This window comes from Podospora pseudoanserina, chromosome 3 (genome assembly GCF_035222485.1).
Source record: "Podospora pseudoanserina strain CBS 124.78 chromosome 3, whole genome shotgun sequence".
Taxonomy (NCBI): domain Eukaryota; kingdom Fungi; phylum Ascomycota; class Sordariomycetes; order Sordariales; family Podosporaceae; genus Podospora; species Podospora pseudoanserina.
In genome coordinates this window covers 531,586-550,008 of record NC_085922.1, presented here as the reverse complement: position 1 = coordinate 550,008, position 18,423 = coordinate 531,586, and the positions used below count along the sequence as shown (strand labels likewise).

At 53.6% G+C, this 18,423-nt stretch overlaps 8 protein-coding genes across 8 annotated transcripts; 3 read left to right on the top strand and 5 right to left on the bottom strand.

Moving 5' to 3' along the window:
- The first annotated feature begins 625 nt into the window (after nucleotides 1-625).
- QC764_0048340 (uncharacterized protein) lies at nucleotides 626-2,622 on the top strand. Its single transcript, XM_062940369.1, has 3 exons — nucleotides 626-1,215; nucleotides 1,396-2,074; nucleotides 2,443-2,622. The coding sequence occupies exons 2-3, from the start codon at nucleotides 1,433-1,435 to the stop codon at nucleotides 2,473-2,475; spliced, it is 675 nt and encodes a 224-aa protein (XP_062801245.1). The 5' UTR covers nucleotides 626-1,215; nucleotides 1,396-1,432; the 3' UTR covers nucleotides 2,476-2,622.
- QC764_0048330 (uncharacterized protein) lies at nucleotides 2,321-3,518 on the bottom strand (the record flags this gene model as incomplete). The annotated part of the gene is made up of 2 exons (XM_062940368.1): nucleotides 2,321-3,013; nucleotides 3,093-3,518. The coding sequence occupies 2 exons, from the start codon at nucleotides 3,516-3,518 to the stop codon at nucleotides 2,321-2,323; spliced, it is 1,119 nt and encodes a 372-aa protein (XP_062801244.1).
- Nucleotides 3,519-4,706: 1,188 nt separating this feature from the next.
- Nucleotides 4,707-7,037, bottom strand: CRZ1 (DNA-binding transcription factor; the record flags this gene model as incomplete). The annotated part of the gene is made up of 2 exons (XM_062945298.1): nucleotides 4,707-5,707; nucleotides 5,804-7,037. 2 exons carry the CDS (start codon nucleotides 7,035-7,037, stop codon nucleotides 4,707-4,709), a joined length of 2,235 nt encoding a protein of 744 aa, XP_062801243.1.
- A 147-nt stretch (nucleotides 7,038-7,184) lies between these two features.
- On the bottom strand, nucleotides 7,185-7,909 carry QC764_0048310 (uncharacterized protein; the record flags this gene model as incomplete). Its single annotated transcript, XM_062940367.1, has 3 exons — nucleotides 7,185-7,412; nucleotides 7,755-7,823; nucleotides 7,868-7,909. 3 exons carry the CDS (start codon nucleotides 7,907-7,909, stop codon nucleotides 7,185-7,187), a joined length of 339 nt encoding a protein of 112 aa, XP_062801242.1.
- A 1,472-nt stretch (nucleotides 7,910-9,381) lies between these two features.
- Nucleotides 9,382-11,936, bottom strand: AOX2,PaAOX (Alternative oxidase mitochondrial precursor). The gene is made up of 3 exons (XM_062945297.1): nucleotides 10,527-11,936; nucleotides 10,348-10,453; nucleotides 9,382-10,282 (listed from the first exon to the last, which is right to left on the bottom strand). The coding sequence occupies exons 1-3, from the start codon at nucleotides 10,889-10,891 to the stop codon at nucleotides 9,662-9,664; spliced, it is 1,092 nt and encodes a 363-aa protein (XP_062801241.1). The 5' UTR covers nucleotides 10,892-11,936; the 3' UTR covers nucleotides 9,382-9,661.
- On the top strand, nucleotides 11,662-13,821 carry HCR1 (Translation initiation factor 3 subunit J component). Its single transcript, XM_062945296.1, has 3 exons — nucleotides 11,662-12,289; nucleotides 12,513-13,314; nucleotides 13,380-13,821. Exons 1-3 carry the CDS (start codon nucleotides 12,265-12,267, stop codon nucleotides 13,393-13,395), a joined length of 843 nt encoding a protein of 280 aa, XP_062801240.1. The 5' UTR covers nucleotides 11,662-12,264; the 3' UTR covers nucleotides 13,396-13,821.
- Nucleotides 13,822-13,952: 131 nt separating this feature from the next.
- Nucleotides 13,953-17,143, bottom strand: MDM31 (Mitochondrial distribution and morphology protein 31, mitochondrial precursor). Its single transcript, XM_062945295.1, has 2 exons — nucleotides 15,944-17,143; nucleotides 13,953-15,885 (listed from the first exon to the last, which is right to left on the bottom strand). Exons 1-2 carry the CDS (start codon nucleotides 16,779-16,781, stop codon nucleotides 14,438-14,440), a joined length of 2,286 nt encoding a protein of 761 aa, XP_062801239.1. The 5' UTR covers nucleotides 16,782-17,143; the 3' UTR covers nucleotides 13,953-14,437.
- PNO1 (pre-rRNA-processing protein pno1) lies at nucleotides 16,187-18,417 on the top strand. The gene is made up of 4 exons (XM_062945294.1): nucleotides 16,187-17,522; nucleotides 17,600-17,680; nucleotides 17,745-18,136; nucleotides 18,206-18,417. Exons 1-4 carry the CDS (start codon nucleotides 17,307-17,309, stop codon nucleotides 18,291-18,293), a joined length of 777 nt encoding a protein of 258 aa, XP_062801238.1. The 5' UTR covers nucleotides 16,187-17,306; the 3' UTR covers nucleotides 18,294-18,417.
- Nucleotides 18,418-18,423: the final 6 nt, after the last annotated feature.

Sequence of the window (18,423 nt, the reverse complement as noted above, 5' to 3'; positions counted from 1 at the left end):
GCGTTGCAGGCTGGGCAGCTATGCGCCGCTAGCGAGGATTTCGATGGCTGCGTTGTGAGGGCCTGGTGTGGCCTCTGATCTTGGGACACAGAGAAGTTGCACAGAGGCACACAAGGAGCAAACAGCTTGACACAGTCTCCCCAAAAGAGAGCCAGCAGCAGAGACTGTGACGGGAACAAGCAGTATGATGGATGCTCAGATCCGCGTCATGTTTGACAACTGTGGTCCATACACCACATCCTCCATAATATGCAGTGGGGTTCCCTATCAAAAGAGAACATCAAAAGTTCATGGGACGACAGGCAGTGACCCGCTCATGCAGCTTGACGCAGAGCTGATGCAGAAGAGGTGCCCGTCCCATTTGTCGTCCTCCTCACCGCCAGAATGCGCCTGGGGCAAGAAAATGCTCTCTTTTTGACGTGTCTAATCCGATAGGGCTGTCGTCCGCTCAGGAGTGAAGGGTGGTCAACTGTGATAGGTACCATCAGTACGGAGTAGCCGTGGGTGTAAGTTGTCAAATGTTCGGAGCCGGAGGCGACACTGACCTTGATAACGGCTCCTCCCGAAATGATCGTCAAGCCTTCCGGAGGCTGGGCCCACCTTTGTGTGTCCACTTGAGCGATCCCCGGCCTGTACCCCGGCGAACTGACCGGGCTGTCGACGGGGCTGAAGAACCGAAGCGCCAGACACCTCCATCATGTCTGCCTTTTGGCCCCCGACGCGGCAGCTGCACGGCCAAAGAGGGCTGAGCCACACCGTATTTAGAACAGTCGAGTCCACCAACCCTGGACCGTTTCATGTTGGTCCCAACGCGGGGGAGTGGATGTCGGGCAGTTAATGAGTGTGACTACCGTGGGTTGTTGTATCTGTATATTTCGAACCTTGTCTGCGCTGGACAATTGTGAAAAGGCTCCATACTAAAGAAACTCTGCCAGCCGTTAGCTACGAACCAGTGCGGAAAGAACGACCACTGACACGGTCCCAGTCTCGACCCACTCCAGCCATCCACTCGGCATCCCAAACACAGCTCTAGAAACAGCAACAATTGCTGCCATTTTCATCCCTATCTCGGTCGTTTTGCAACTTGCTGGCACATATACTATAAAACACACAGTCACTGGTCAATCACACCTCATATCGTCGTTTGCCTCTGGTATAGATATCGGCCCTCATCAGTTTTATGCTGGCCTCAACACCCGACACCCACCCGCCCAGGTGAGAGCGCCTTCAGCTTTGCATTCTCTCGGCCGCTCGAGCTCAGCCTTTCTTTGACTTTGAGCGGTGCCTACTTTGCGTGCGCCTCCCCTCGTTTGGCCCATCTAGAAACAAAGCCGCCATATCAGGGTAATAACGTTGAACCTCTTCCTTTTCTTTGCGCGCTGACCACGTCTACAGAACCACCTACCGTTAAGAACTTACACCGTTCACTACAATGACAGCCACAAACACCCACACACCAACCCTCTCAGTCATAACACGCGTCCCCATCCCCGCCAGGGTTGATCCCAAGGCCGTCCTCGCGAGCCTCCACGCCTACGAGCCCCTCATCAAAGCCAACCCCTACGTCGCCCACTTTCAGCAGCGGCACCTCGATGTCTCGGAAGTCGTAGATGATCCCCTGTTTCTCGAATCTGGCACCAAGCTGCAGGCCTTTATAGTGATGGACCGGGTCCCTGTCATTCCTGGTCTCGGCGCCTGGGGCACTAAGGAGGTGGGCATCCCGTGTGTAATGCAGAGCTTTGAACATGGCGTCCGGGTTCGAGCCAATGCCCAGGCAGGCGTGGTGGTGAGGAGCAGTTACGAAGTCAGGAGGAGGGGGGAGGTGCTAGACGGCCCAGACTTGTTGCTTGGGCCTGGTGACGAAGGAGAGTGGGAGCTGGTGGAAATTGCGGGAATCGACTGCCACTTTTTCGTCAAACACTTTGTCAGATCCAGGTTTTCGAGTGCGCATCAGGAAATCCTGCAGAGGGTCGTGGATGGCGTCGCCAGGAAAACTGATGCTGCCGCTGCTGGGGTTAACACTGGTCTTGCTGTCGCAGATGCTGGGACGCCGGCGGAGGCCTTGCCAGTGGTGTAGGTCAAAAATCTTCTGTCTGATGTCAGGAAAACACGGTCACCCTGCCATAGTGGGTGCATGGGCCGGACTTTTGCTGAATCACTCAATGCATGTTGTCGAGTTTGTTCCTAGGTAGCCCTTCACGCCCCAAGTCCAAGATACCCCTGCTTTCTAATGTAATCTACAAGTCTTTCAGCCCAGTTTGATCAAGATATATGAGTCAGACCCGTATAGATGAGAGCATATCAAAAATCAGCCGAGCCATCACCTCTCAAAAGTGTACACCAACTTTCTCCCACTCACCCTCCCTTCCTTCAACTCCCGCAACCCAACCAACACCCCTTCCAACCCCCCCTTCCCACCCCTATTGACCTCCGCCTCCACAGTCTTCACCTTTCCCTGCGCCAACAACTCTCTAGCCAGCTCCCAAAACTGCTTCGCAAACTCAAAATCCCCCTCCACAGCCGGGATATCCACCGCCTTTCTGAACGCCTCCCCCAAGGCCGTATACGCAAACGTGAACCCGCTGTCAACCTTGCCATTCACCCCCTTGACCACCTCATCCGGCACCCTCAGCAGAGACCTGTACTTCCCGCCTTCCTTCGCCAGCACAGAAGCGCACAACTTTGCCGAGTCAGTGCTCGCTATGCAGTCCCATGCCACCGTCAGATCGTCGCCAGCCCATGCTTTCAAGTCTAACGCTAGGGTCGGAGAGCGGTAGTCATATGCAGAAACGCTGACGTTGCCGACGAGCGACCGGACTCGGGAGAAGTTGTGCGGGGAGCAAGTCGTGGCGATGGTGTATCCAGATAAAGCGGCGAACTGGATGCCGAGGAGGCCGGTGGCCGTGCTGCCGCCGTAGATCAAGATCTTTCTTCTGGGGTCCGGGTCCGGGTCCGGGACAGGGGAAGCTGGTGAAGGGAGGGGGAGGGAGAGGGCTTGGTACAGGCCTTGGCCCTGGTGATGCCGTCAATTGTCCATACCCACGTGATTGTGAGAAAACAAAAAGGGGGGGGGCTGAAGGAACAATACATACAGCAGTTGTTATCCCAATTCCCAACGTGGCTGCTTCGTAGTCTTTTAGGTTACCAGGCACCTTAATCTGAACATCCCCTTTCACCACGATGTATTCTGCAAACGTCCCGTCCTCTGGCTGAACGGCGTTGGATCCGTGGGCCGGGCCGCAGATGAGGTCTCCCTTCTTGAAGGCCTTGGTCACTTTGGGCCCAACTTGCTCGACGATGCCGGCGTAGTCGCAGCCTACACGGGTGCCGATAACGGTTGGCTGATTAGGTCCGAGGTTGATCCCGTAGACGTGCTTCCAATCTGTGGGATTCAACGCCACGGCTGTCGTCCGGACGAGTATGTAGTCGTCTCGAAGCGTAGGGAGGGGGACCGACTTGATCTCGGCCTTGCCTATGGAGGCAATGATGACAGCCCTCGTTTCGCTAGGAAGAGCCATTCTGGCAATTGTGTGCTCAGAAAAGGAGTTTCAATGATGACTGTAGCAAAAGGCAAGAGGGTGGTGGGCTAACAAGCAATTGATATCAACCAGGGAGATATGAACATGTTGCATCTCTGCAACCTCATGTCCATCGGTCGTCATCCCGCCAGTGAAAAACCTCCTGTTATGCAGACATCATCTCATCACCCTTCCTCTCGCCCGAGTGCTCATCCCACCTTCAACCCGAGATACCACCGTGCCACAGCGTATTCCAACTTTGCCCTATGGCCTTGTCTGCGCCTCCCCTCCGAGAGCGGGCCAGCAACCGGCAGCGGGATACCACTTTACATCCATGTATAACGCTATCCGGCAATGCAGTTTGTTGGGAAAGAGGTGTGGTGCGCAGGGTGAAGACAAAAAGTAGCTCAGGCCGTATACGATGCCCGCTTCGATACACCCATCGTCTCTGGATCTGACGGGGCTTGATCTGACGTCCGTATCCTGGCAGGGGTGGGAGGATCGATTCACTGTCGTTATTTTCCACATCGATTTGTGTTAAAGGTCGATCAGTACACCTACAAGGTCTTTCTACGGCTCTCGCTGGTCGATCCGGCACCATGAACCAACTGAACTGATTATACGTGCGGTCCCACACTATTTTCGTCGCCCAGAGATGTGTGCGATTCAGTCTCTGACGCTGATAGATATTTACAATCTCTGGAGATCAAGACCAAAGATGTCTAGTGGAAGCCAATAAAACATAGTAGATTGGTATCTATAAGCAACCAAATCGCATCAGATGCGTGCGATCTCGCCCGATGTAATTTCAAAAATCGAATCCAAGAACACCAACATGTTTCCTTTTCGAAATTCCCTCGCCATAACAAACCAGCCCACCGCCGTATCCTGGGCTAAAATCCCCAAATAAGGCCAATACTTGAAAAAAATAAAATTAGAAAATAATCATCATCAAGTCATCCGAAAAACGATGCCCTCTGTAAAAGTTGCGGCCATAATCGGATATCTCCAGCGAAATATAAGACAGGGGAGACTGTCTCCCATCTATGTGGCCCCCCCAAAGTAATGATATGCTGTTAAAAAAAGGGACAAGTAAAAGAAACTCCCTTCAATCAAATCGACGCGCTACGCAAAGACCATCCACGAATTCATCTTTTGTGTTGTGTTTTGGAAGCAACAGCCTGATCATCAGCGTCCTCCATAGTCGCTTGCGTACCCTATCTCCCCAAAGTTCTCCTGCATCCCCCCGGGCCCAAACCCGGTACCAGGCCCGCTGACGTAGCCGCCATCAGCTTCGTCGTCATAGTCGCTGGCATCGTAGCTGCTTCTTCCGCTGATATCGTCCTCTATGCCGCCTCCGCCGCCCATGTCTGACCAATTCATCTGTGCCAAAGCTGGGTATTGCGCCAAGAGTGCCTGTGGCAGCGCATAGTTGCCGTTGGGGTCCATAGGGTACGCACCCGCGTTCGGGTCCATGCCGGGAGGCATCATCATACCAGGAGCCTGCATGACCATGCCCTGCACCGCAGCTTGTTGCATGCGCTGTTCGTTCCACTGCCGTTGTCGCTCGTTTATTTCCTCGTCGAGAAGTGGTTTGATGCATATCCGCCCAGCTTCTGAGCGGAAATGTCTGCCGAGCGCATCCGCACGGGCAAACCGTCTACCGCAACCCCATTGACTGCCGCTCTTGAGGTCTCCTTTGCAGACAAACTTCTTCTCCCCCGAATGCAGTCCTTCGTGTCGTTTGCGGTCATGCTGTCGAGCAAAAGCTTTTCCGCAGACGGTACATACAAACGGACGCTCGTCGGTATGAGTGCGGAGATGTGACCGCAGATTGTAAGCACGAGTAAAGCGTTTTGGACATAGTGTGCATTGGAAGGTTGCTGGGTGTTTTTGGACACGCTTTGAGCCACCGGCACCCTCGCCAGCCACGCCGCCGTTGTATTCTGGGTCCGCCAGCCGAAGGGCTATGACATTGTTGGGCACCGACGAGGTAGATTGGCGCCGTCTGTTAGGGGATGCCCCAGACCGGTCAAGTGGAGAGAGTGAGCGGGAAATATCGGAGCGACCATCCGAAGCAGAGTTGGGAGACAAACTCCCAGTGGCGGAAGGGCTACGATGGGAACCAAGAAGCGCTCCGCTCGTGTTGTACGGATCTGTTACCGCACGAGGTCGAGCCAATCTTCGTCCTGAGCAAGGAACAGGCTCATGTTAGTTTTTGACATTTTCGGATTTTCTTTGCAAAAAAGAAAAAAGGAGAAAAAAAAAGAAAAAAAAGGACATACCTCTTTCCGGCGGTGTGAGAGAGTCGACATCGAGGCTCTTGGGCTGATCAAACCCGTTTCTAACGGCTGTCGGCGCAAAATCGATATTAATGGAAGGAGGTGCTGGCATTTGGTTGGGGGTTATATTCTCCGTCTCCTGTGGCAGCGAGGGAAAGGCCTCCTGGGAACTCTGCAGATATGGCGAAGGGTGACCATAATTGCCCTGTGATTGGAGCATGAAGTTGTTCTGGTTCACATCAGGCAGCTGTTGAGGCAGAATACGTGGAGAAATGGCTGGGCTATGTGATGGACTCCTGGCTCCGGGGTGATTTGGGCTGTGAGCTCCATGGTCCGAGATGCTAAAGCTTCCAATGCCATGTAGCTCCTGATAAAGACCGGCATCTTGAGGGCGTACCATCGGTGAATGGCCATCATGCTGCTCGAAACTATCGGAACTGACGAGGAGGGGAGAAGGCGCGGCGGAGGAGACATCAGAGAACTCGGAGGGGGAGCGTCTATGCCCCTGAAATTGAGCACGGGTCCAGTCTACCTGGCCCGGAAGAAGCGCCGCCTCGGGCCCGAGTGACACGTTCCTAGAATGCCTCCCGGGAGGAGGAAACTGATGCTGGTTGAAGGACGGAGAGTGCTGGGCAGAGCCAGGCTGTTGAGGATCGGGGTTGAGAAGGTGAGGAGGGGTCTGGTTGTGGTTTGACTGTGCCATCATGTTGGCGTTTGCGCTGTTGAGCTGCTGCTGGCTGTCGCCAACAAACAGCGGGGCGTCGTACTGAGATTCGCCGGGGGTCGGCGGAAAGATGGTGAAGTCAGCGTCGCCAAAGCTCGGGGCCAGGAGCGTCTGAGGCTGGGGGTAAGTGCTCGAGGCGGAGGTGCCAAAGGAGGAGTTCTCGGGCTTGAGGGGGTCCGTGAAGCTCTGGTTGAGGTCAAAGGTAGGGACGTTGGAGGGGTCAGACAAGTCCGGCTGGGAGAAGGGCTGGGGCGAGGGCTGATGGTTGTTCAAGAAGCTGTTGGAGTTTGCGTTGTAAGCTGAGTAGTCGGGCTGGGCGGTGGGAAACTGCTGGTCGACGAGGCCAAGACCGAGACCGATAGAAGAGACGACGGCATCATTCGGATTGGGAAAGCGGGCGGGCGAAGGAGAGTGATCTCTTATTATATTGGGAGGCTGCTGGTGGTGGTGTCCCCCGCCGGTAGATGCGGCCGAGAGCGATCGCCCGCGGGCCTGGGGAAGCTGTTGGTCCATGAATTCGCTGATTCGCTGTCGGACCGCTAGAGAGTCAATGGTGTTGTACGTGGTGTTTCTGTCTTTAGAACGCGCGACGAGGCAGTTTGGGAGTCAGCCTTCCAGGCACCGTGGCAGTGCTTTGGAGAGCGAGGCTGTGCTGGGTGCTTAGGTAGGTATGCAGCAACGTGCAGCGACGATGGAACGAGTAAAAGGTGCTTCGCTGGCAGGTCCAACCCCACCTTCTGGATGTGTTTCGGTCGTTTGATGGACGAGCGAGAGGGCAGGAGGAGAGGGGAACCCACGCGACGACGTTTCGTAGCCGCCGAGCCTGTTCTTCTTCTCCCGCTTTTTGAACCGCTTCCCGGGTGAGATGCGGGCGTCGGGTGCGTTGTGCTTGTTGGATGGAGGCGGGCAAGGAGGGGCCCACGGGGGGGATGACCGGGGGGCAGAGCGAATGGTGGGGTCGAGTCAACCTGTGCCGGCCAATTGTGGTTGAGTAGGATCTTTGTGTGAGCTATTAGCTGGGGTTTTCCTCACACTCTGTCAGAACTCTGTCTGATAGCAGGCGCCCTGCACCTGTGGGTGATCTGTGGGTGAGGTGAGAAAGCTTCATGAGCAGACAAAGTATGTGCTGCGCTGCACTCAAGCGCTTTCCTCGACAGGCCCGGGACGCATTGGGCCGTTTTGTAGGTCGATAGATTGGAATATCATGGGGGAAATAGGGGTGCTCCTTACCTGGCCTAACGAACCACAAGGCTGGCGCCTGTCGAACTGGAAGTTAATGTTATGCGCCTGCTGTTGACCCTGTGAGCGCAGGGAGACTGGATCCTATTTCGGTATGAAAATACTGGTGTAAGTGCACTGGCCAAGGGATGCCAAGTCGTGAACATATTCGGGCGTCAGGGCCCTGAGAATGTGCAGGTTTTGAGGCCCAACGACAGGGCAATGTTACGGACAGATTAAGCGGGGAACTCGGGGATGGGTCACTGTGACTGCGGTGAAGAAAACGGAGGTGCCCCGAGAGTGGATATTCTCAGACCGGACATGGAGTCTGGCTGGGCACATATCACGAGTCTTGTAAGGGGGACCCCTTCAACTGGTGGGGGGGCAAGATCGTATCTCCTCACAATCATGGTCCTCTACCGCCATCTGTATTTTTACAAAGCGCCAAATGGGGTCAGTAAATCAGAAGAGTTCCTCTACGCTTTATTTATACGGGCCGGAAATCACAGGTCTGGATTCGGATGATCATTCAAGGAGGTGTTGAAACGGGTGCCCCAGCTCCCCCCTTCATCCAATCCGATGATATATATGCCTGTGCTTGAATGTTGACATCGCACTGTACACCCCGTTATGGCATCCCCAAATTGTTGTCTTGTAGAGGGGTAAAGGCAATGTGGACACCGTGCCCCATTGATAAGAACCGCGCAGTAGTGATGTGACTTGTGTCAGTGGATGGTCCCCTTCGCTTTCCTACGAATTAACAGCCTGGGATCTCTTCCCACTTGCTCGTCCTCGCAGTTCGTCCCGACGAAGCAACAGCCAAGCGTCATGGCGGCGAAATGTGATTCGAGTCTTGACAAGTTCCATTTGTTCCATCGGATTATTCCATGTGAGGCACAGCGGCACTTGACAAGATAAGCTATTCGCCCATCTATCCATTCACACCCCATCGGATTTGGAGCCTGTTGGTCCTGGCAATGGTCCTCAGCCCTATCATGGATAATACCATAAGCCCAAATCAGTAGCGGTGGCGGTAACATCAGCTCTTCTTCTGAACTTGGGTCCAAAAGAAATGGAGGCACATGACTGATATCATGGCCAGAATGCGCTATTTGTCGCTTGCTTTTCATGCACATTCAGCCCTGTCAATACCATAACCACCTGTGTTTGTTACACTTTATTCGGGCACTGATCGGGATAGAATGATGCATTAATCACAAACTATCTGTGCGAGGCACGGGTGGTAATAGGCAGGCCCTGAAACTCGAGACCCAAATGAGTTAGATTATTACCTGCAACTTGTCGCCTCAGCTCAACACCTGCAACCTGCGCTGATCTGGAAGACTCTTGGTGAAGGAGGCTATGCTTTGGCATCTTCCGAGAGATTGTGACCAAACCCTAAGGTCTTAAAGGCCATGTTGAAAGGCCTCTCGACTATCCTTAAAAGCCTCTCGATTATCCTCAAAGGCTTCTCGGCAAATTTTAAAGGCCTACTATGTAGTATTTGAAGTATGTCAACTATCCTGTAAGCCCTTGATTTCATGTCGCAGTCCCTACTTTCTGAGTGTGAATCAAATGTGTAATGTCTGCCAATGGTGGCTGAGGTGTTCGGCGCTACACGTACTGATACGTCGAAGGAGCTCCCCTACCCGCACAGATCACAAGATACAGAAAGCAGTGCATTATGCAGTATCTATACCTCGTCTGGTTACTTTTATTTTGTTTACCCGAATGCGCCAAAAGCCTGGTCAATGAGAGGAGGTGCTGGTATCCTGTCTAAGCCATGATAACGCCGCCAAACCTCGACCATGCCCACCAAGATGCCTATAATAGAGCCCAATTATGACCAAATACGTAGAATTGATGCAGTTTCCTGTCGAACAGACGTCCTCGCCCTGGTTATTTTAAACCATCATTTTTCAACCAATGACCTCGCTCCGCTCAAACCCAGTCGGCTTGAGCACCGGGTTGGGTCGTTGATGGTCAGCATCGCACTTGTAGTCGCTGACGAAAGGATTGGGATCCTCCTTGTGGTTGAGGTTGCTCAAGGTGTGGTTCACACCGCGGTGAACTGCCTCATCGGCACGAATGTAAAGGATCAGATCCCTCATGGTCCGTTTTCCCTCGGGCATCTTCCAGTACGTGACAGCAAGATCGGGAATCTGGAAGTTCGGATCAGACCACTTGGGAAGATCGCCTTGTTCAATCTCCCGGATACATCGAGTATAGGTGTGGACCGCTTCCTCCTCGAGGTAGCCAACGAAACGGTGTGTAATTCGTGGCGAGATCAAGTAGCTCAGGAACATGGCGTTGAAGAAGACACCCTGCGCCCCGAGAATCATCGTCTTCATGAACCAGCCTGGCTCGCACATCTTCATAAAGGTGAGAAGGTGCATTCTTTCATTGTATGACTCCTCGAGCAAGGTTTCGATCCAGCCATTGTCCCGTTTGAGGCGTCTGAGGCTCTCAAGGTGCCGTAGCATACCTGCCACCATTCCAGGGACGCCGGCAATAGATTCGAGAAAAATGAACCGAACAAGCTGGCCTGGTTAGGATATCTTTTGGAGCCGGGAGGATGGGTTTTGCCATAGGTGTGGTTACTTACCCATTGAGCTTCTGTCAGCGGCTTCTGTGCCGCCACAGCAGTGGTTGGGTTTGACTTGTCGACTTGCTGTTCGGGCTTTATGCCGGTGGCGATGTCTGTTCCCCATCTGGATATATGATTTAGGGCATGCTCCTCCGAACAAAGACTTCGGATATTCCAAGTATAGAACTTTGACTTACCGACACAGACGAACCAGCTTCCACGCAAGCCAATCACTGAGTGATCCGGGTTTTCGGTGCTGAGGCACCACTGCCAACATTTCCTCTTCGGTATAACCATGGTGAGGCCATGCTGGTGGTGTCTTCCGTATATAGGCCGTCTCCTTCACCGGGAAGAAATCCTTCAGATGAGCAGCCCTTGTTGAGGAAAAGCTGCGGGTGTGTTGGGAGGAGGACTGAGATACAGCTGAGCTGAGTCGAAGGGAAACCGGATAACCAAGCCCCGTCAGATAAGCTGGGCGAGAGGAGACGACAATCCTAGTGATCCGTGCCGTTTGCTGTGGGGAGCAGAGGCATATGCGGTTGCTAGTTTTGGAAGATATCATTGTGGTGTGGGTAGGAATATATCAAGGTTTCCAAGGGAATCTGTGTTCGTTGAAGAAGGCTGATTAGGAGACGCCTTCATCCTTGAAGTGGCTATTCTACTGGTTTATATGGCCCCTAGAAACCTTGACAAAGAATACCAACCCCGAGTATTACTCAAACAAATCGTAGGAATCTCACATGGGATACCGATACGAGCTTCAACACACTCCGGGTTCGTCCGGTGATCCCCATCATCCTGTGCCCTTCTCTCAACAGAAGCGGTAATTCTCCGTGGAAACAGTACCGCCAGCCTCGGGGGCGGCATTTCCTGAGACGGCAGCGGAACAAGATCCAACTGGACGACAAACACCAGGCCCGACAGGACAAGGAGTTGGCCCATCTTTGACCACGAAAATATGTTGGGAGAGCTCGTAAGGCTGTGCTGGCCAGTCAGCTGGACGTAGGTATTTTTCGGCGTGGTCGGGATCTCTCGGGTCAGCTTTGCCCCGTCATTGTTTCTCCTCCGGCGTGAGATTGCTATACCAGAAGAAATAGAAGCAGCCGACCCGGTGACTCAGCACCTTAGAAGCCGCAGAATAATCTAGTTACTGAGCATCACGGTTGTTTGGAACCATTGGAGATGGTGATATCTGGCCCATGGAAGAAGTCATTCTACACCGTGACGTCAACTTTGATAGCCGAAAGACGATATGATTGAAAGCTATGCAGCAAACCCAAACCTGCCGTCCGGCTTCCCCCTGCTCTCAAGTGCTGTCATATGCTCTTTGGACTTCAACACTGAACTTCCGCGATGACCCGTGAATGGAATCGACTTAGTCAACCGATTCTCTTGCCAAGCCATGACTCGTCCCGACTGAACCAGGTGAGGCTGTTTGCAAGGATACCTGTCATGGTCTGGCAATTTGCAGGATATTCACCCAGATGAGCAGGGACAATGCTAAGTGGGAGCCATTGTGATACATTAGGTCCCAGTGCCGTTCAAAGAGGTGGCAGCCGGATGCGAGTGGATGTATGTTGATGGAAGCTTGAAGCCGCTGTATCTATGTGGACCTTAGAAGGTAAATATCAAATAGTGCGGGGCTGCTGTTTGGGAGCAAACCTGGACGCTGTGAAACTTGGGGGGCATCGCTGGAGTGCGCACAACCTGGAACCTAAATTGGTAGCCCTCCACCACGAACGGCGACACCATCTTTTTTCCCCCCTTTCTGCTGCCCAACCTTGCTGCTGGAAACCTGATCCACCGCAACAACCTTTTGCGCAGGCCGTCCAGAAGAAGCACATAAACCGTTCCACTTCTTAGAAATCCTTCCCTCACGCTAGATTTTTCCAGACATCGCTCTTTTGCAGTACAGCAAATAACAACACCATCAACATGCCTGGACCAAACAAACGGTGGGGTAAGTGAGCAAGCATTTCTTTTCGCAAAATCACCCCGCGATCGATGCGCGAAAAGCCACGTCTGAGTTACCCCTCCATGGTGGTACACGACCCCGCGGCAAGGATCGAGCAAGGGTTCAGATTTGTTCAATTCGCATCGCGACAGACGACACTGTCCGCAGCCATGATTTCGCAACCCATCCTCATAGTAGCCGCAAGCTGACCCTGCTTATTGTTTTATAGACGATGAAGAGGAGGAGTCTAGCTCCGGCACCGAGGCCCCAACCACCGCTGCCCCCGTCGGCCGCCGCAAGTTCGACGATGAGGAGGCCGAGGACAGCGATGTCCTGGACTCCTGGGACGCCGCCGAGGACTCCGAGGTAGAGCGCGAGAAGGCAAAGAAGGCTGCCGAAGCCAAGGCCAAGGCCGAAGCCGAAGCCGCTGCCAACAAGAAGAGCAAGGCCCAGCGCATTGCCGAGCGCCAGGCCGAGCGCGCCCGCCAGCTCGCGGAGGAATCCGAGAGCGACGGCGAAACCGAGGCCCAGAAGCGTGAGCGTCTCCGTCGCACCGAGAAGGAAGCCGATCTTGCCCACGCCCAGGATCTCTTTGGCGCCATCGGCATCAGCAGCGGCCGCAAGGCCAACGCCTCCGCCAGCGTTGTCCAACTCCCCGGAAGCGACCCCAACAACACCATCGATCTCTCGACCCTGCCAATCTTCAACCCACTCACCAAGGGCCAGTTCGAGACCCTCCGCAACGCGACAGCCCCTCTCCTCGCCTCCAACGCCAAGAAAGCCCACTTCGTCAACTTTGCCCAGGAGTACTTCAAGCAGATCATCAAGGATTGCAAGTCTGACGAGATCAAGAAGGTCGCCAGCGCCCTGACAGCCCTCAGCAACGAGAAGCTGAAGGAGGAGAAGGCGGCCGAGAAGGGCGGCAAGAAGACCAAGGCTGCCAAGACCAAGACCTCTCTGGCGGGTGTGTCCCGTGGCGGTGGTGTTGCTCAAGATACCGCTACCTACGATGATGATGAGGCCTTTGGAGAGTAAGTCCTCAACATTTTTTTGCCGTGGTAATGCACAGACGCTGGCTAACACAATTACTCTCCAGTGATGACTTCATGTGAAAGCTCCCCCGAATGATTCAGCAGCCTGCCGCTTCAATTCCGCCATCGTCACAGACTTTGACATTCAATGCCAGGCGAGAGATTGGGCTTTGGGACACAAGAAGCTCAAATGGGGTTACCTGGCAGATGGAAAACCTGCGCACTGGAGAAGCCGGGCCAGAACATGATGGGAGATGCTGCCAACCCCTATCCACCGCGTCAAGGCCGGGGAGAGTTTGGCATGTACAGTACAACAAAATTTGGAATGGGCCTGGGAGTGTAGCTCGGGAGGGAATTTGTCATTCAGCCAGCGGCTAGTTCAGTACGAGAAAGCGGCGATATCGGAGGCGTTTGGGTGGTTATCTAGACAGCCAGAACGACCATAGATCAGCGGAGCAATGGGGAAATATAAAGGTAGCTCAAAATCTGTGAAGCAAGAGGTGGTATGGCAGGCTTCGTGGTTGAATTTACCGCATCATCGTAGACAATTTGGCTTTTCTTAACAGAGCTCATGTTTCTTGATAGGTTTTTTCACGATACCCTCGAGTTGTCCTAGGGCCGACACACGTGCATGTTGCCCCTTTTCTTCTCCAGAGTATCCTGACTAAATGTATTCAAACCTATCGTTGATGCCAGTGATAAGACGGGACACACTATAATGTTGCTGAACCTTACTTATTCCGCTCCCTCTGTCATGTATTTGATACAGCTCGAGGGTTAGCAACTGTTTCCCCTCGATTCCACCAGTCATTTCGCATCGTGACATGATGACGGACGTGAAAGCCAAGTCCCCAAAAGAGTATACCACAACGCCCCAAGTGAGTCTGATCGCTATAGAAGAAAAACAGCCAAAACCTCCTCCAGTTATCCCAAACCCACCCGCCAATATGCCCTGAAACGTAATGATGCAGTCCCACCAGCCAGTGTATTTAAAAGTCCATACCATCCCGCCGGAATCCAACCCCCTTTTGTTTTAGTGATACATATCTCATGCCTGGATGGAATCACCATCGGGCAGAGAAAAAGAGAAGATATTAATCGTTAAATAGGTATCGTTCATAGGCTACATGTAATCGCCCGCCACGCCAGCAAGCAGAGCATGAACAACAAGACTGACAGTCCACAGTCCAACCCGTTTGAACCGGCGAACTCGGCTCTGCTGGTCCTCGACATTGTACGCAAACGCAGAGTAGACCTCTGCGCTCGTGTCATCCATCAGACCACAGTCCCAGACCGTCCAGGAACCATCGAAGTCGGTTACACGCTTCACGATGCGGCAGTTTACGGGAATATATGTGCGCTTGGCGTTGATGTAGGCAACAATCGGGCGCACTAGAGCTTGGTTGACATAGCTAATGTGCGGATTATTGAAGAGAGGAACGGCGGCGCGCACATTGTTAAGATGGATGCGCAAGTCCATGACCAGATACCCGGGAACCTCTTCTTGTGAGGGGGGCGGGTGGTGGTGAGAGGATGCCGGAAGGGGAGCGGATGGGTTCTCTCCAGACAGCAGATTCTCGTCATGACGTACCGAGTAAGGCCTTGAGTTGTTGATGATGTTTTGTTCTCGTTCTCGGCGACGGGTGCCATTGGTGTCCAATATCTGTAGGTACCGGTTACTCGTGACGGCTTCTTCCATTTTGTCATAGAACTCGGCCACAACTTTGCCAATCCCTTCTGCGGGATCAACTGGAAACATGACATCGGCTACGATGTCGACATTTCCTTCATAAATCCACCCAAACGGACCTTCCACTCCGCGGTTCAGGTGGTCGATCTTGAGACCGTCAATGCGTAAACGAGAGAATTTCTTCCACGCAGATGATGCGCCAAACTCGTCCTGCCTCCGGTCCTCTGCGGCGGCGGCTGAAACACCGTGTATCTGTCGAGGGTGGATCGTGAACAGGGAGCCGTCAAATGCACCCGACATGTGCGAGGCGGAGAGGAAGTCGTAAAAGAGCCACTGTTTTCGAAGCTGAGGGAGCTCGCACGAGAATATCGAAACGGAAAAGGGCCGGAATCCGCCGGGCTGATGTACCGTAACAAGAAGATCTTCCATCTTGAAATAATCAAGCTCAAAGTCGCCGGGGTTATGTTCGTGTCTGAAAGTCAGAGGGTCAACTTCCTCATCGCCCCAGACAACCGAGGTCCTGTCGATTACACCTCGAACACCCTTGACCTCTACATCCCTGAGCAGCCCTTTCCCGTTCCACCATTTTAGAAACGATAAGGTGACGTTGACGGTATCAATGGTCACGTCGAATTGCGTATAGTTGCCATCATCTGCCTCTTCCTCCAGTGCCGTTTGTCTTGCGGCTGCCGCCTCAGCTGCAGCATTGGAGGAACCCTTCTTGACAGTCGACTTGCCGTGCTGGCCTGGCCTCCGAGAAACGAACACATTCCGGAAGGTGATGACGCCATCCTTCCATCTCGGGACAATAGCCGACTCGAAAACAACCGTAAGTCCTGCAGACTGAGTAAGGTAATCGCCAATCCATTTCGCGAGCGTTTCTGAACATGCCTATCAGTATCGTGTCTTGCAAAGCAGAAATATACGGAAAGAGCCTACCCTGAGCAAAGACGGTATTGATAAACAGAATGATAAGGGAGAAGAAGGTAGTGGTCCCAACCAAGATCCAGACAAGATGCCCGAACAAGAACCACGACACAAAAGCTCCCCATTCATCTGCATTCCATGGCCGCATACTCCTGATGGAAAACCATTTGAACCGCACTCTTAGTCGTTGAAGAAACCCATTCGTCGCTGCAAGAAGCTCCTCTTTCGTCGGTCTATGCGGCATCTTTGGAAGGTGCAAGTATTTGGACATGGAGTCCGCGATACTTTCGGCTTCACTGAGGTCAGATTCGGGTGTTTTTGGAGGGCCATTTTGTGGTTTCTCGACCTCAGTCCTTGGTGGTGGTTGACCAATGACATTGTTCCTATCGCCGTCTCGGTTGGTGCTGGAGCTCTTGCCCCTCCTCCCGATGATGCTCACTTCGCCCCGGTCATTGCGGGGTTGGCGACTCTGTTTCCATATCTGCCGTGCCAAATAGCTCAGCTGGGCCTTTTGGCTTGTGTTGCGAGCGCATGTCGTCACCACTGCGCTTGTTGAAGATGGACTTGGTGATAATCCCAGGAGGAGCAAACACCCGGAGGTGCAGCTCTTTCTGGGGGGAGGTCGGGCTGCTCTTGAAGAATAAGCCCTCGAGAAGCTCTTCGCTGGGTGGATCAATGGCGAAGTGTGACTCGGGTTTGCGGGATGGAAGGGCTGGCAGAGTTGGCCAAACGGCGTGCGGGTTGGCTTCGGCGGGCGTTGTGGTAGCCTCGCTGCGAAAATGGTGACGGAATCTCGGATCGAGCCCCAAAGATGACGGCCCAGTTGGGTCGTTGCGGCGCTAGATGTCATTGTTGAAAGGCATGCTGAGACACAGGCGGGGGGGGCAGCAGGAGCTCGACGGGGCCAGCAGAGCTCAAGTCATGGCCAAAGAGGGCCTTGTCGACTCTTTAAACAAGGGGGGAAAGGGCGAGGAGGAGTTGCAATTGTGCCGGAGCGCCGGCCACTTTTTTTCTGGAGTTGAAGTTAAAAAGTGAAGAAATGCAACGGGAACCTTGGAACGCGGCCGCGCTTGAAAGCCTTGTCAGTGAATGACGCTAAGCTCGGCGCCCCAGCCTGTGGGACAAGGATCGCTGCTGGGTGTGCCGCTTGCTAGGCATCGACCAAAACCAATCGATAAGCCCCAGATACCAATGGTGGGTCCACGAAAGTCTACAGAATTCAACCCCACCATTCAAAAAAAGGCGGACAGGCCTCTGCAAACTCAACAGCCATCCATCAGCGATAACGACCGACGATAAGTTTTTTCTCGAGCCTTGTTGCCGTCACATTCACAGTCTTTTGCGACCACAGTCACATACCAGAATCAACGTCAAAATGCCTGCGCCCACAGCGCTCCTCCAGTCGACTGCGGCCTCCGAAAACACCGCCATTCCCATCCAGACCGAGCAGGAGGAGGAGCTCATTCTCGACATTCAAGATGCCACCGGCCTGACAGACCCAGCTGCTGCCGCGCCCCCACCAAACGGCGAGGAGAGTGAGATGGTGGTCGACGAGGAGGGGCGACCGAGGTTTGCGCCAGGGAGAGATGTGGTATGTTGCGACGAACAAGCGCTCGTTGGCCGAAGCACCGAAGGATAGTCAACTGACGGCTTGTCTTCCGTTTTCAGGATCCTGTCCGTCGTGTAGAGACAAGAAAGATCCCTATTCCACCAAATCGCATGTCTGCTCTCAAGAGCAATTGGACAAAGGTGCGTCACACACACCCCCAGATTTACAACGAGAGGGGCTGGGAGATGCTAATACACAGTCCAGATTTATCCCCCGCTCGTGGACCACTGCAAGCTCCAGGTGCGCATGAACATCAAGGACAAGCGCGTAGAGCTCCGATCCAACAGGGCCACCGTCAGCAACGAGGCTCTCCAGATGGGCGCTGACTTCATCTCGGCGTTCGCCATGGGGTTCGATATTGACGATGCGATTGCCCTGCTCCGCCTCGATTCGCTCTACATTCAGTCATTCGATATCAAGGATGTGAAGCAAACGCTTGGGCCTGACGCGCTCGGACGCGCTATCGGTCGTATTGCAGGCAAGGACGGAAAGATGAAGTTTGCGATTGAGAATGCCACAAAGACACGCGTGGTGCTTGCTGGGTCAAGGGTGCATATTCTCGGTGCGTTTGAGAATATTGGCATGGCTCGCGAAAGGTATGCGGCCCCCGTTTTGTTTTCCCCACTGCCAAGTCGAGAACGTGCCAGACTAACAGCTCACTTTAGCATCGTTTCATTGGTGCTTGGTCAACAACCAGGCAAGGCCTTCAACAGTCTGAGAATTATTGCTGGGAGAATGAAGGAGAGATTTTAGAACTGTTGTTTAGGGTCGGCGGATACGGGGAAACGGGCACTTGGGATAGGCGTTTAGGAGTTGGTACGGTTGCAAGGCGACAAAGCTATGGTTTTTGATGGTAGTGTCAGCTTCGCGGAAAAGCAATCGA

Coding starts and splice junctions, on each gene's coding strand:
- QC764_0048340 (XM_062940369.1), top strand. CDS start 1,433: ATGACAGCCACAAACACCCACACACCAACCCTCTCAGTCATAACACGC. Junction 2,075..2,442: donor CGGAGGCCTTGCCAGTGGTG/TAGGTCAAAAAT, acceptor CCGCCTCCACAG/TCTTCACCTTTCCCTGCGCC.
- HCR1 (XM_062945296.1), top strand. CDS start 12,265: ATGCCTGGACCAAACAAACGGTGGG. Junction 12,290..12,512: donor TGGACCAAACAAACGGTGGG/GTAAGTGAGCAA, acceptor ATTGTTTTATAG/ACGATGAAGAGGAGGAGTCT.
- MDM31 (XM_062945295.1), bottom strand. CDS start 16,781: ATGACATCTAGCGCCGCAACGACCCAACTGGGCCGTCATCTTTGGGGC. Junction 15,886..15,943: donor CAATACCGTCTTTGCTCAGG/GTAGGCTCTTTC, acceptor AGGCATGTTCAG/AAACGCTCGCGAAATGGATT.
- PNO1 (XM_062945294.1), top strand. CDS start 17,307: ATGCCTGCGCCCACAGCGCTCCTCCAGTCGACTGCGGCCTCCGAAAAC. Junction 17,523..17,599: donor TTGCGCCAGGGAGAGATGTG/GTATGTTGCGAC, acceptor TTCCGTTTTCAG/GATCCTGTCCGTCGTGTAGA. Junction 18,137..18,205: donor ATTGGCATGGCTCGCGAAAG/GTATGCGGCCCC, acceptor AGCTCACTTTAG/CATCGTTTCATTGGTGCTTG.